At 43.1% G+C, this 16,423-nt stretch overlaps 1 protein-coding gene across 4 annotated transcripts in view; it reads left to right on the top strand.

The window, feature by feature from the left end:
* DENND5B (DENN domain containing 5B) overlaps window positions 1-16,423 on the top strand; it is a 206,012-nt gene that overhangs the window by 180,220 nt on the left and 9,369 nt on the right. For all 4 annotated transcript variants that reach the window (XM_075069184.1, XM_075069177.1, XM_075069179.1 and 1 more), the window contains 5 exons: window positions 1,592-1,720; window positions 3,524-3,645; window positions 7,078-7,223; window positions 10,562-10,680; window positions 16,051-16,238. In XM_075069184.1, the coding sequence (XP_074925285.1) occupies window positions 1,592-1,720; window positions 3,524-3,645; window positions 7,078-7,223; window positions 10,562-10,680; window positions 16,051-16,238 (704 nt within the window). The remainder of the gene's footprint in view (window positions 1-1,591; window positions 1,721-3,523; window positions 3,646-7,077; window positions 7,224-10,561; window positions 10,681-16,050; window positions 16,239-16,423) is intronic.

Genomic DNA, 16,423 nt, shown 5'->3' on the forward strand with positions numbered 1-16,423 from the left:
TTTTGTTTGTACTGTGGCAGCAGCTACAAGCCCCAGCACTAGTATGCTAGACATTATACAAACATAACACACTCCCTTGCCTGAAGAGCTTACAACCCTAATTTGGGGGGTGGGGAGACTGCAGGGGCAGAATACAAGGTAATAATGAAACTATCCTAGTTAGCATACTAAGCAGCAGTTGCAGCACAATTTCATCAGTTTTTTGGAATAAATGTCAAATTTCATAACATGGGACATTTTGTAGAGCACATGGGGACTTCAAGGGTGTTACGGGAGTTAAAAAGCAGGTGTTAACAAAGCTCACTTCAGTCATGGTGGATGAAGCTTAGAGACTTACACAAAGGGTTGGAACTGCCTGAATTGCCTGTGCACTTAACATGTAAATTGAGTGAAAATTAAAAAGTTCACAGCCACTTTTTCCATGCATTGAAAACCATTATTCATTTTTCCTTGCGGTTATTTTTTTTTAAAAAAAGGCTACAATCTTCCATGCCAGTCTTTTTGTGTTCTAAAGCTGCTTGTATTCTTTCCAAGTTGGAACATGGAAAGTTTTTTTTAAACAACTGTTCAGAATAGCTCTGCTTTCTTACAAATAGACATGTGGAAAACCTACTGGGCTTGACTGTCATTTACGCAAGGCCCTTTTTATACTTCTCTGGAAGTTTGAAGGGGTATTAGTGTAAATATCTGGGGGAAAAACTAGCATTTTAGATGCCAACAGCACTGGTGAAAACTATTTTTGTTGGAGGTCTCTGTTATAACACAATAGTCTCCTGGCAAGGTTTACATGGCTAGGTCTAACAGCGTAGGTAGGTCTGAGTCATGTGTTCAGTGCTCCTGGAACATGTCAGATCTCTGTTGCCTTTGTCTCCTGTAGGCCTCTTTCTTAAATTCCCATCATTGCCACCGCCAGTGATGGCTACAATGGGTATGTCAGTGGCAACTGGCATTTTAACCACTGTTCATCTAGACCTGCTTTTGGACTATGTCACAGTTTAGGAGTGCAGATGCTACCTTCCAAAACATACCGTATTTGTTAACGCTATCAAGGGAGCTACTGTGGCATAACTGGGTTTCCCAATGTGACTGTATTTCTTTTTTGAAGTGTATTATTACCTTAGTCTCTGTGCTATAGATTAGTGGTAGCCAGAACAGTGTTCAAACATTTTTTTTTTTTCCTAGCAAGGAGCTAACTCCATTCCTCTGGTCAATGCAGATAGGGCCAATGCAATTCTAAATGGCTTTGCAAAACTGTACTATAGACTTTCTAATAGGTTTTAAAACTATTTAAAAACTTTTCTTAACAAAGTTTGGCCCTGTCTCTATGCTAGCTTTCAAAGAGTTTTTAAAACTAGCTTTTTTTTAATAATTGCTGATAGCTATGTCAACTCTGTATTACTTAGTTCTGGTAAGACTTCTCTAATTTGGGGGGCGGGGTGTGGGAAATGTGTGTTTGTGTATCTTGCAAGCAGTTTTAATTTCCAAGGATATTTTCAAATTAAATTCAAGTTTTGCAACATATACGATGCTCCTATTTTAAATGGGCAGGATTTTGTGATTTTATTTTATTTCTTTTTTTTCCCTGTTTCAGGCATATTCAGAACATGAGTGAGATAAAGACTGATGTGGGTCGAGCTCGAGCATGGATAAGGTTGTCTCTTGAAAAGAAGCTTTTGTCTCAGCATCTAAAGCAGCTTCTCTCTAACCAAGCACTCACCAAGTAAGGGTAACTTCTTATTCTTAAAGCGCCCTTGTCACAGTATCCTGATTAGGGTTCTAAGGTTGCCCTGTGAACCAAGCCTTATGAAAAGCTATCTGCCTCTGCAGCTGGTATGGGACTGGAGCTAGCTAGTACCAATCAGAGAGAGGGCATTTCCTACATGAATCTGGGACAAGATATTACTTGACACCCTCTATGAGGACCCTGTCAGTTTTTGGATTGCTGAGGACCAAATACCTCCCAAAACTAGAAGATTGAAGGGAGCCACCCAGCATCACTTGCAGACCCTCAGCAGAGAAACCCAATCGGAGGACACAGTGGGAAGAAGGTTAGGACATCACACACTCCCCACTCCACAAAAGGGAAAGTCTGAGGAAAGCCTGAAGGATGAGAGGCTCAGATGGAGCAGCTGTACCTTTTGAATCGAGTTAGTTCACGTCCATTGATCTTAGCAGACTTAGCTAAGACCTCAGCTCACTTTAGCTCATTTGGTCTTGGTTACCCCAGTGCATTTACAAATACTGACATGTCAGACTTCACACACATGTCAACTTACAGTCAGTGGTTGAACGAGTTTGAAATAAGAAAGGAAGAGCTCTGGGTGTCAACTGCAAAGGGGGTGGAATTCCCTTCCTCCTCCCCCCTGATTAGCCCTTCATATAGCATATATACAATATGTATAAAAATTGGAATTGGTGCACATCACCATTGGGAGAACAGTAACTGCTCACTTAAAGTCGTCCCAATTAACATTGTTTCGTTGCTGGTCAGTTAGGGAACATGCTCATTTGAAGTTGTGTAATGCTTCCTTCTGATGTCATTTGGCAGCTGCCTGCTTTGTCTACTGCTTACAGGAAGAGCAGCCCCTTGCAGCTAGCTGGTGGGGGCCTGGAACCAGGGTGGACTGGCAGCCGCCCTATCAGTTCCCCACTCCCCTAAGTTCCTGGTGCTGCAGCAGGCTAGCAATCAGCAGTTCAGTTGTCCTTCCCCCGACTGCCATGTACTACTCCTGCCTTCTGCCTTGAAGCTGCTCCCCGAGCCTCCTGCTTGCTGTGCAGGGGTTAGGGGAGGAGAGGAGGGGGGGGGGCTAATGTCAGGGTGTGCCCCTCCCCCCTGCTCCTGCACCCTGCTTATACCATCTTCCATAGAGCAGGAGGGACACACCAGGGCTGTAGTCTCAGCAAGCTGATCTAATTAACAAGGCAGCGTACTTAAGGGAAATGCAGATATCTCCCTCCATTCCTGCTGCTTTGTAGAGGGAGTGAGTTAACCCTTGAGGGCTCAGCCAATTGCTAGTTCATCACTTAGCAGTAAGGGAAATATCCCACCCTCTGACTCTTCCACCTCAACCAAGTTTCACAATCATCATCACTGTGTACTGGTGTTAAATTGTTTAAAACTTAGTGTGTGTGCACGTGAAAAAAAATTGCCCTGGAACCTAACCCCCTCATTGCATTAATTCTGATGGGGAAACTGGATTTGCTTAACATCGCTTTGCTTTAAGTCGCATTTTTCAGGAACATAACTACAATGTTAAGTGAGGAGTTCCTGTATCTGCCTTTGTATAGGAGTTTATTTACTGGTATGAAATACTTACGGTTAGAGCTTTTGCTGGTGTAAATCAGCATAGCTGCACTGACTTCAATGGATTTCTGCCAGATTACACCAGTGGCAGATCTGGCCCAAAATACTTTGTATATAGGTAGGTTAGCCCTTAGTTTGGTATTTTGGGGGTTCACAGACCTTTTAATGTTGGTTTAGTGTCTGTTTTTAAAGAGACAGTAATATTTTTGTTTCTCACAGGAAACTTTATAAGCGTTATGCTTTCCTACGCTGTGAAGAAGAACGAGAGCAGTTCCTCTATCACCTCCTTTCACTCAATGCTGTGGATTACTTCTGCTTCACCAGTGTCTTCACCACAATCAGTAAGTTGGAGACTCAAACTTTGTCTTGAATGAAAAATAGTCACTGTCATGGTGACAGAGGAATGATCCTGAGACAACACTTTGCTCCATGATCAGTGTATCTGGGCTCTTACCAAGAAGCCTGCAGTCATGGCTACTGAGATCAGCACCTCTAGGTGTAGCTTTGGGTAACCAGCTAGGTGTAAGATCGCGTGTGAGTGCTTTGGATAATCAAATTGGATAGCGGAGGAGAGTAGCATTCAAATGATATTCTAGCATTTTAGTATCCTAGTACAATTTCTATATCTCAGAATTATGTAGCCCTTCATCCTTTTTTTAACCCTGAGAAGTCCTCCACATCTCGAGGCTCCCCCATATTTCTCCACTATACGTACACCATCCTGGTAGCCTATGTACACCATCCTGGTAGCCTCTGAGAAACAGATAGGACTCCTTGGGGCCTGTTAAGAACACGCTTTGAAGGATGAGGCACTTTGTGTCCCTTTCATGTACACTATGTATTGTTGCCCCTTTTGACCTAAGCAGCTAATTGAAGTTTGGAGCTTTGGGGATGTTCCATTTGAAAGTAGAAATTGGGGATAATCAGGTATTTCTTCCATGCAGTTCTGGTTGTTTACGAGGAGTGTTTGAAGTCACATGTCTCTGAATGAAGGAGATAAGAACAGAAGGAATGGTTTCTTAGCTTACAGCTCCCACGCCTCTGTAGCCAACGCCAGACCCGAAAGTTCTCTCTAGCTTTTTGCAGGGTCACACTGTGTTTAAAGGCTTCTGCTTGACTTTCTTGCCAGTTTTCCTCTGCTTCTCCCTCTGATTTTGTCTGTTGCCTTGGTTTCTGTGTGTTCTTTCTCACTTGCTCAAACACACTTACACAAAGCAATACTCAGCCCAGAAACTCCTGGGTGGGTTCAAACACACACCTTTTGTCTTAGGTGCAGCTTAAGCATAGGCACTGAGTTTTATTTTTCCCTGGGAGTGCTCAGCCACCACTCTGTCCCCTCCCCGAAACCCCACCTCATCTCCACCCCTTCCCCGAGTCCCTGCCCTCACCTCACATCTTCCCCCTCTCCCAAGGGCCTGCCCTCACTCCGCCTCTTCCTACCCTTGCTCCAACCTGTCCCCTGAGGCCCTGCTCACCTGCCACTCTCTGCTTTCTGTCCTCCCCCAAGTGCCTCCCCCAGTCACCAAACAGCTGATCGGCAGTAGCTGCCGGCATACCCACGGAGTCAGCACCTATTGGCTTACGTTTATAGTTCTGTTAACTGAAAAGTGAGTTCGCACCTGTCAGCCACATGGACTTTAAACCCACCAAGCTGTTTCAACATTTTCATTGACGTGGACTGTATGTGCAGTTGTGCAGCACCTCTGCAGGCCTTGTACAGAATCAAAATGGCATCCTCTGCATAATGTGACCTCGCATGCATTTTATGTGCAAGGTCACTTCGTGTGGTGGAAACCATTTTGTAGAGCATGTCTGCTTTGGGGGCCCAATGGAACTGTCCCGTTTGGCCTCCCATTGGACCAGTAGCCTTGCCCTTCTCTTTCCTTTTCCCTCCCCACATGACTGAAAGTCTTGTTTCCCCTCTTCTTCTTCCTCCTTTCCTATGTATTCAAGGGGTGACAACGGGCCAAAACCTAGACATGAACTTGTTTTCCCCTCCCTAACAGTGGGGAGTGCTACCATTAGGTTGCTGTGTTGACCTTGGTCTCTTTACTTCCCTGCCTAAAGAAATAAGGATGTGAAAATAAAGTGAGTTTTTACCTAGTCATCAAAGTTTGGGCTCATCTTCTATCTTTTCCTCCTCTTAAACTTTCATTAAGGAAATGAGTGGTTACAAAAGAATGCAGCGTTCATGGAGGTTTTACTGTATCTTGTTTTCTGGGCCATCAGTGTTTGCAACTTACTCCTCTGGGACGCAAGAGTGAATTTGTGGCATTGTGTGTACAATATTGAGATGATGCATGCACCAGTAAAAAGGGATGATTTCCTTAATCAAAGGAAATGGCAGGTTTGCAAAAATCAGGAAAGCAACTCACGCAGTACAAATGAGTGTGGTTCCACTCTGTCCAGTGCAAGTTGGGATGAGTGGCCAGCCCTATTTTTCTCACTCAACTATGCATTAAGCATCAAGCCTTACTGAGATTCCCTTAGATTTTAAGTGGTGCTGAGAAAAGGATGTCCACTGAGAGTCTGCTTCATAATATTTCCGCTCAGCTAGAGGATGAAAGCTCCAAATCTGTCTTCAGTCTGACAACCCCATATTAACAGCTTTGCCAGTATTCTGATACATAGGGGTATAATGATCTATTTGAATTATAATGTTCCACTTTTAAAATGGAGATGGGATGAAGCAGACATTTTCTGAAGTTCTTTATTTCTTTGAACTGGTTTTACTGCAAGGTGAATGCTCCTAGTTTTCATTGTGGTACAACAGCAACACCTGGTGGTTATTCAGATCAATCTCATATATTGTTTATCGCAATTAAGGGAATGCCTCTCCATCTCATTCTCTGACTTTAAATGTGGGAGACTATCTCAGTTTTATACTGGGGTCCATTTTCATTGTTTCTGATGCTTATGCATCATATTTGGTTCATATACCCACTGAAAAATGTTGGCAGGTCTTCATTTGAGTATATTAACGCCAAACGTTGCAGGAGAACAACAAAAAAAACCTAAAGGACATTGTTTAAATTTGAAGGGCAAAATGCTTCTGGTCTCTTCTCAATGTGCAGATCTATGAGATCATTTTGTTTCCAATGGCAGAGACTTAAGAAACTGGTACTTTAGGCTGCTCTTACGGACAAGTAATAATTGGTGCCTGTGTTGAAACCACCCAAAAGCTGCTTTGCAGATCAGCTTTATTTTAACATTAATTTTTTTTCTGTCTAACTGAGCTGTCTAGACTTTAAATAGTTTCATGACCTCTTTCTTTTAGGTTCAGAATATCTGTTTTCATAGTTGGTGCAAATACTGCATGCTGGATACTTTTTAGAATTCTCATTTACCTTACATATAGAGAAGGATTTTTATTTGTAATGCTACTGAGGGTATGTCTTCACTACTGGCCGTATCGGCGGGTACTAATCGATTTCTCAGGGATCGATATATTGCATCTCATCCATATATCGATCCCCAAACGCGCTCCTGTCGACTCCGGAACTCCACCGATGCGAACGGCGGCAGCGGAGTCGACAGGGGGAGCCGCAGACATCGATCCCACGCTGTGAGGACGGTAGGTAACTCGATCTAAGATACTTCGACTTCAGCTACGTTATTCACGTAGCTGAAGTTGCGTATCTTAGATCAATCCCCTCCCCTAGTGTAGACCAGCCCTGAGATACAGCACAAGAGAAGTCCTAATTATATTATATTGTGTAAACTATGTTTTAAAAAATGCAGTTTTAATTCTGGTTTGTTTTTTCTCATTTTAGTGATTCCATACAGGACTGTGATAATCCCTATCAAAAAACTAAGCAATGCAATCACCACATCAAACCCATGGATTTGTGTTTCAGGAGAACTAGGAGATACAGGAGTAATGCAGATTCCTAAAAATCTTCTAGAAATGACATTTGAGGTGAGCGTGCTCTCTTCTTTTTTCAGTAGTCAGTATTGAACACTAGTACCAGAACATTTATTTTGCTAGTTTTTTCTGTTAGTTTTTTCTGTATGTTCAGAGCACAACTCTTTAAATAGCATGTGAGTGTCCAAGGTCACTGTAGATTTCAAATGAAAAGCAGAAAACTAGTGCTTGTAAAGTTACTGTCCTCTATGATGGACAGAACATGTCACTCTCCTGTTGGAGCTTTTTCACTGGCTTTTGTTTACCAACTATGTCTAATTTATACTTCTTGTCCTCATCTGAACAGCTCTGTACAACTCGCCTCAGCCCACATCCCTTGTCACATTTCTTACTGTTCCCTGCCTTACCTTTGCTCTGCTGGTGACAACAGCCTCACTACGCCACTCTTACCCCCTCTTCCATCTTCGAGCTTGTCTCCCGGCTGCCCCAGATCTATTTGAGCTCCCCATGCTGGATACTCAAGACTGTTGTGCAGGATCAAAATGCTGAATCCCACATGCCCTTAGCCTGCGGGGGCAGGGTGAAGTTTAGGCAATGTGCATGGCAGGGGGCTTCTAGGCATGCACTTCAGTCATACACCTTGTGTCTGACATTCCTCTAGGCAGTGGGGACTTCACAGTCCAGTTTCCTCGGTCCTGAAACTAGTGCCATCTCCCCAAGCCTAACAGCAGCTCTTGTATGTTCCCCAGAATCTCCCCAAAGGAAAGGTCTGCTAGTTTACAGTTTACTTCTTTCGGGTTACACGACAGTGAAAGCCACCACACACACACACACACACACACACACTGCACAGAATTCTAAAACACCAATGTTCTTCATTTAATAACACAAGAAACACACATCTATACAAAATAATATACCCCTGTATATATTTCTCTGCCTCTGGTTCCTCACCATTCTGGAGAGTTCTTTTGGGCTTGGGCAGAGTCATCTGGGGTGTCTAGAATCCTTCCCCTGGAGTTCAAATCTTTCCAGCCCAGTTGGCTTTTCCTGACTGTGGTTAGGCCACAGTTAAACCAACCCCCCTGCTAAGAAAGCCTGCCCATCTCTTCCACACTCCTGCCAAAGCTTCCTGTCCCTCCAAAAGCCTTTCCCCTTTTGCCTTCTGAGAGTTCTTTTTAAATCCTTGCTCTGTCCTTTTGTTCTGTTTGGGGATTTTCCACACTCTCCACTTCCCCTTTCTTGAAGACAAGCTGGAGAAAGCAGCTTCTCCCAGCTCACATGCCCATTAAATCCAGAGGACAGTCATTACAGTTAATGACTCTTCTTTGTTCCTGGTCTGGTAAGATATGCTGCAACCCATGTCAGCAAGCAGTGCATTCCACAGCCACCTTAGGGTACTTCTACACTGCAGCTGGAGGAGTTGCAGTTCAAGTAGCTCTGGCGCAAATGGCAGCTTGGGCTAACCGCCCAAGTACAATCCCTTCTGATATCCTAGGTATATACTCAGGCAGCTAGCCCATGCCACCGCTGCTACACTGCTGTTTGTAGTATATTGACTCACCCAAAACCAATGTGTGTACATCTCCCTGAGCTGGAAATTACATCTCCTGGTACAGTGCAGACATACCCATAGAAACATTCTCTGCATAACTTCATAGCGTCAGACATAATTAATACCTTTATTTCATCAATCAATTGATAATTGTGGACTGATAAAAACACTGCATTTGCTACCAAAATGAAAATTTATCATACCAGCCTACTAACACTATTACTCTGTTCTGGAAGCAGCTGCATTGTCTGAAACAAACATCAGAAGGCTGGAGACAGTAGAAATGGAAGATTGAAGGTGTGAAGTGGAATAATTTTAAAACCAATTATGTAAAAAGAGAGTAGAATGTGAAATGAGGGTACTGGATTGACTCCAGCAACAAGATTTACGATGGTAGGGACACTGCTAAAGACAGACACATGATAGGATGCCAAAGAAACTAATGCAACCACAGTCAAGGTCAGTCTGATCAAGAGGCCAACTACTGACTGGATACCGAGGGCTTGTGTACACTTACGGAGGGATTGATGAGCAGCAATCGATGCATCGACAATTGATTTAGCAGGTCGAGTGAAGACCTGCTAAATCAACTGCAGATCCCTCTCCTGCCAACTCCTGTACTCCACCAGATCAAGAAGAGTAGAGGAAGTTTACGGGAGCACATCTCCCGTCGACAGCGCGTAGTATGGACCCTGTGGTAAGTAGATCTAAACTACATCAATTTGAGTTACGCTATTCACATAACAAATTGCGTAGCTTAGATCGACTTTCCCCTGTAGTGTAGACAAAGCCTGAGATCCTGCGTGGGGACATGACCAGACTAGGCTTAATGGAGGAACAGGCACTGGACAGGAATGAATGGTGATGTAGTACTTCGTCTTGTGTCGGCAAAGTTGCTCTGGAATGAAAGACACAGATCATCCCTCCGTAAACACAATGATCTCCCAGTATATCAGACCTTTTATCCCTCGTCGCTCAGATCCCTTGTAAAGACCCCACCTCTTCTGCAGTGCTCACAAATGCTTGTCCACATTAGCTATAAGACATTTGGGTGAATAATGTATTTAACCGGGGAAGTCTCTATGTTGACATCTAAAGCACTGTTCCGAAAAATACTTCATGTGAGTAGTCCCATTAAGTTCAATGGGTTTACTTGTGGGTGTAAAGATACTCTCACATATAAATGTGTGCAGGATTGGGACCTTAGATTGTAACTCCTTTTGGAGAAGGACCTGCCCTTTATAGGTTGTACAGCATCTAACAAAATGGTGCCCAGTCTTCATTGGAGCCTCTGGTCATTTACTGTTATGTTAATATTAAATAACATTGCTCTGGACTTTGCAATGTTTTCTACTTGTCTGTCTTTAGTGGTCATAAACTTCTCAGGGAGAGTACTTTGTCTTATGAAGGACTGAGCACATTGACATTTAATAATAATTGATAATGACGACTAGTTTCCTGCCACAGAATGATTCCTTATTCAAAATTACAAGATATTTTTGAGAAGCTGAACATATTGAAAACAAATTTCATAAATAAAAACAGCTTTCTTACCTATTTAGCTAAAAACACAGTGGTTAACATGACTCGTAATTATGTATCATAAGCTCTCACTGCAAAGAATATACATCTATTAATGAGCTATAAATTTTTGAGGTCCTAACTGAATAAAATAGGAACAAAGAAACATCAGTTATGCTGGTTTTAGCTGCATTTGCTTAATTAAGAATCCATGCTTCATAAAGCAAATGAAATTCAACAAAATAGTGAACTAAATTGTTGTGGGCCATCTTTCTATAAAACTGAATAAAATCTGTTTTTTTGTTTTCATTTGCAGTGCCAGAATTTAGGAAAGCTAACAACTGTTCAGATTGGTCATGACAACTCGGGATTATTAGCCAAGTGGCTGGTAGATTGCGTCATGGTGAGAAGTGAAATCACAGGACACACATACAAGTAAGCAACAAATTTCAAAGTTTCTGACTTTCTAAATCTGAAATCCCTGCCTGATCAACAAAACCCTAGAGATCTCTGGTGTCCTTTTTTGGTGTGCTGGACTATGATGCAGACAGGCGACTTGATTTAGGCTTTACAGATGGGGAATTTCAAATTGAAATTCTCTAGGTTTCAAAAACTACAACTGAATCTGATTAGAAATACATGGGAAAGCTTGAAAGTATGAGATTTTTGGTCTGCTAAGACAGGACAGACTGCATATTTTTAAAGTGTTTTTATCACTATTGCCTCTAATACCCAAATTGGTCGGCTTATGTCTGTCCAGCACAGCTGTATACAAATAAATTCCATTTTTATTCCCAAAAGCTTGAATGGCAGTTGTATTTTAGGTAAATCTTTGTAATGTAAGTATGAACAATTGGTTTAAAAAAAGCCATTAAATGTCAGAATACTTGAACAAGAATACAGAAGTATAGCTTTCAGGAAAATGAGAGTTCTTCAAATGGCTGTAGATGTGCATACCACTCCACTGTGCATGTGCCCAGTGTACCGAAACCAGAGACCTTGCTTAGGAGTTCCCATCAGGGAGTCGCTCATGCTTTCTGGCCATTGTAGTCCTTCCATGGCTATGTGAGTTGGCACCTCCCAAAACCAGGTCCTTTTCCCCATCCACAGCTTGATTTGGAGCATTCAGTGTGGTGTCTCACCTCACATTTTGTTGCAGTGTTTTTTGTTTTTTTGTTTTTTCTGTAAATTAGTTTAGTACCTTAGGATTTAATTTAGCTTAGTATATTTAGTAGAGTTTTAGGCCAGGATGATGCCTTCTCTGGGTTCTAAACATTGTCCATCATGTGGTGTTTCTACCCCTACTAGTGACCCCACACGCACATCCAAAGTTCATTGTGCCTTGGTGAAGGGCATTCTACTTAAGACTGCTATACTAGTAAGTTGTTTAAGAAGAGAACACAGGTGGCAAGAGACTTGTTTGAAAGCAGTACCTTTGTGGAGAAAGCCAGGAGTCTCACTTCAGCTTAGGGGACTGCCGCAGATCATCAGGCCCTCCAGAGAGTGCCTGAGCTAGAAGGGACAAGAGCTCCATATCCAGACTTGGATTATTCACCCAGCAAAAAGAGGGATTGTTCTCCTTCCTCTGGCACCCTAAGGAAAATGAACCAGGGCAGCTCCAGCGTTCAGAGACATTTATCCTCCTCATCTAGGAGGAGTGCAGACTGACATCCTGAGTCTTTTGGGATTTGGATAAAGCTGGTCCTTCAGCCCACTCTCCAGTGCCAATGGCTGATTAACTAGACTGTACCATTGACTCCAGTACCTCTCTGGGGGCATCTGCTGAGACCAGCACTGACGGTGGTGTCCACACAGACAATGTCCACACCACTGATGTATCAGGCAGCAGCAGACTTGCTATGCCTGTCAGTTCCGGACTCACCACTTCAGAACACTTGACTTTAGTGGCTTCATCTTCAGTGTCCTCTGCATTTCCTGGATTGCTGGCCGACTTATTGTCGGCACCTCCTCGTATCCAGGGTCCTGAATTATAATCTGCTTCCTGTATAGTAGCTAGGGCACTGCTGACACAGATACTAATCTTCAGTACTGATGACAGTTCCAAAACCGTGTACGTCTGCAGGTTTAGTACCCACTTCACTTTCAGTATCAACTGTCCGGTTCAGTACCAAGTGTGATGCCTTTACCAGCACTCAAAGTGCTTTTGACTATACCACGATTGGTGCCAATGAGACTGTTGTGTTGGACTGCAGACGTTGTGTGCCATTTATTGGTCCCACCTGGAGTGGCTCCTACATTACTGCCAGACTACTTGGAAGAGTCTTCAAGATTAAGTGCCTTTTGCCTTCATGATACCGCTATCCAAGATAAGACCTCCTGGGGGTCACCATCGGTATCGTGATCAGTACTGCTCCCACAATCGGCTTCCTGGCCTACCTCCTACTGGCCACCAATGCCACATCCACAGTGGCCTCCTTGGAATTCCTAGGAGGTTCCTTGTTTGAGGTCCCAATTGTCCTCTCAGTCCAAGGCTAGATCACCTGTTCCTCTGGCGGTTTCTCCACGCGGGACAACTGTGCTTTAGCCATGGGCTGAGGAGCTGTCCCTGACTTGGTGGAGTTGAACCCTTGGTACAGTCAAATGCATTGCCACAAGAGCAGTGGTTCTCAAACTTTTGTACTTGTGACCTCTTTAACATAGTAAGCCTCTGAGTGCAACCTCACCCCCCTTATATATTAAAAACACTTTATAAAATCTATTTAACACCATTATAAATGCTGGAGGCAAAGCAGGGTTTGGGGTGGAGGCTGACAGGTCGTAACCTCCCCCCCATGTAATAACCTCACGACCCCCTGAGGGTACTGACTCCCAGTTTGAGAACCCCTGCACAAGAGATTACGGTGTTTCCAGTTCTCTTTTCTTCCTCTTCACCAGACAATGCTACCATGCCTGAATCCTCATCTCTGGTACCAGAGGACTTGATAGGATTTAAAGTCATCCTGAGATAAATGGCATCTTCATTGGATATTCAGGCTGTGTGTTCAAGAGAATACCCATTAGTTAGTGGATGTTCTTCAATCCTCAGCTCCTAGGGAAGTGGCTCTCCCTCTAAATGAAGCAATATTGGATCCTTCCAAATTTCTGGAATACCTCAGTGTCTAGAACACCCATGGTTATGCTTATTGACTAGATATGTTGCCATGGAAGGGTTTGAATATTTCCCATCCATCTCTGAATTCCCTGGCTGTGACTGTGACAAATCAGAGTATGACAGAGAAGGTATAAATCTACTTCTAATCAGAGTCTAAACTTTAGATTGGGTGAGGATAAAAGTGTATTCAGCTTCCTCGTTACAAATGCGCATTGCCAACCTGCAAGCATTGTCTAAAAGTGACTGTAAATTGGGGCGCTATGTCCAAACTTACAGATAAATTACCAGAATCCTCCAGGGAAGAGTTTAAGGCATTTATTGCAGAGACCTGTTTGGTGGCCAAGATGTCTCTACAGTCAGCACTGGATGTGGCAGATGTTTCATCGAGACACATGGTTGAAGCTGTGATAAGGCCCTGATGGCTACAGGACTTCAGTGTAGCTCCTGAAGTTCACCAGACCAAAGAGGACTTAACATTTGGTTAGTTTTTGTTTTCTGAGAAAACTGGCAACTTTATTTTCAGGACTCCCAAGCTACTTTAGTCTTTGGGATTTACACAGGCCATCCCTCTCATCTCACAAGTTATCCTCAAACTGAAGTTGGACCATGCAAAACTGATACTTATTGTCCCAGTGTGGCCAAAACAATATTCATTCTCCAACCTTCTCAATCTGTCTGACCTCCCAAATCTCTTCCTCTCCTTCCCGGCCTGCTGACTCAGCACCATGGCCTTGTTGTTCATCCCATGCTAAGCAATCTACACCTCACAGTGTGGATGGTACGTGGCTAGATGAAGAAGGGCAATGTTTGGAAAGAGTTCATAAAATCCTGCTTAAAGGTATAAAACAGTCTACATATTTGGCTAAATGGAGTTTTTTTTAGTTTGGTCAGTGTCTAAGGGAATTCAGTCTGTCAGCTTGTGTTCAGGACATTTGGGGATTATTTGTTACATTTGAAGTCCCTGGGTCTTTGAGGGTTCACTTGGCAGTGATCTCATCAGTCCATCCTCTGATCCAAGGAAAGTAGTTTACCCAAACTCCATAGTAGTGAGATTTCTAAAAGGTATTTTCTACTTGCTTCTACCTGTGAAGGAAATGGTCTCTTTGTGGGACCTTAATACTGTGCTGGTCACCCTCACCCATCGTTCATTTGAGCTTACAACAACCTTCTTGTTGTGCCTCTTCTCCCAAAAGATGACAGCCTTTCTTGTGTCTATAGCAAAGTCAGCGAGTTACAAGACCTTAAGTGCTTGTAACCTCCATAGTGGTTTCACAGTCTCATCTTAACAAGGTTATTTACTTGTGTATATATTTTTTCCTAAGCTGCACTCAAATGCAGATGAGCAGCGTCTGCATGTGTTAGATGTTGAGGCAGTGCTTGGTGTTCTTTCTGGAAAGGCCTAAGCCATTTTGTTAATCACCTTGACTGTTTTTTTTTATCTTCTGTGAGGATTGGATGAAAGGTCAGCTTGTGTCCACAGGCAGTTTCCAGGTGGATAACTTCCTGTATTACCACAGCTTATGGAGTAATTCAGACTGTGCCCCCATGGACATTATACACTCATTTGATAAGAGCCTAAGTGATATCAGTTGTGGTTCTCGGTGATATACATATGAGGGCTACGTTGTCTTCTGTGCATACTTGCATACTTCTGCTATTACCACAGCATCTCTATCAGATGCAAACTTTGGGAAGGTAGTGCTGTGGTCACTGTTGAAGTAAACTCAGAGCTCCACCACCTACTGGAATTGCTTGTGGATCACCTGAATCCATGTCTGCAACCATGGATTCAGGTGACTCTCAAGCAAAGAAAATTAGTTATTTACCTGTGTTGTAACTGTTGTTCTTCAAGATCTGGGTGCAGAGATGTATGCCACGACCCACCTTCCTTCCGCTCAGTGACAGAGTCTCCAGCATTGGAATCTGGGGCAAAGGAACTGAGTAGGGTCAGAGTGGTGCCATTCTTGCAGAGCCATGGGAGGGTATATTGGGGTCAGAGAGTGTAAGTGTGCCCCAATGAATAATGCTGAATTTTTCTGGCTTTGGTCTGCTGGATGCGCGCACACGAGTGGAATACATGTATGCACCCCATCTTGAAGAAAAATAGTTACAATATAGGTAAGTAACTGTTGTCTTCATTGGGTCTTTTAATCTGCAGTTGAGCTACCCATGCTTTCATTTTGTATATGTAGAAACCTAAAAGAGCCCTATCAAATACTTTTGTATAACGCTTCTGTCTTCTACTGTCTAGTGCTTTCATACAGGCTTGAAGGTTATTTCCTTTTGATTTGACAAATGTAGATGTTTTTTCTTTGTTTTTAATGGAGCTAAAGTTAACATTGCTGTGTCTTAATTACTTTTTGCTGTCCAGAAACATGGATGGTTAGCACTGCTCTGATAAAAGGGATGGCTTGTTGCACAATCAACGGAGAGAGGTCTCAGATGTGTAGATTGTAATGGATTTTTTACCTTCTCTCTCTTTTTTTTCCAAGACAGAATTTTTTTTCCATTTCTTAGAAGTAGAGGGGTTTGGTTTTTCAAATGGAAGTTTTTGACTCTAGAGATTTATTTTCCACTGCATAACAATGTTTAGGTGGGCCATAGAGGAGCTCTGACATAGTTCTGTCCCTTAACATTGAATTCAAGTTAAAATGTTGAGCTAGTTGAAACTCTTTTGTTGGGTGGTACCACAGGTTCCCATGTGGACGATGGCTGGGGAAGGGAGTTGATGATGGCAGTCTGGAGAGAATTCTTATTGGAGAACTGATAACTTCAATGTCAGATGAAGATCTTGGGAAGCAGTGCCGTACCCCCCCTCAACAGAAATCCCCAACCACAGCTCGCAGACTGAGTATCACCTCCCTTACAGGAAAAAATACAAGTAAGCCCCTGCCGTTTCCAGTGCTCACAGCTATAACATGGGGGTAGTGACTACTGGGAAATACATTGTTTTATTTTAGCCCTGTAGCATCTTTAACAGGATTGTAACCTGTAAAAGCTAGGTCCAGTCTGAAGGAACAATGGTTTCTAACCCTGACTCTGCTTCCAATTTGCTCTGACTTTGGG

The sequence above is a fragment of the Chelonoidis abingdonii genome, chromosome 1, assembly GCF_003597395.2.
Source record: "Chelonoidis abingdonii isolate Lonesome George chromosome 1, CheloAbing_2.0, whole genome shotgun sequence".
Lineage (NCBI taxonomy): Eukaryota > Metazoa > Chordata > Testudines > Testudinidae > Chelonoidis > Chelonoidis abingdonii.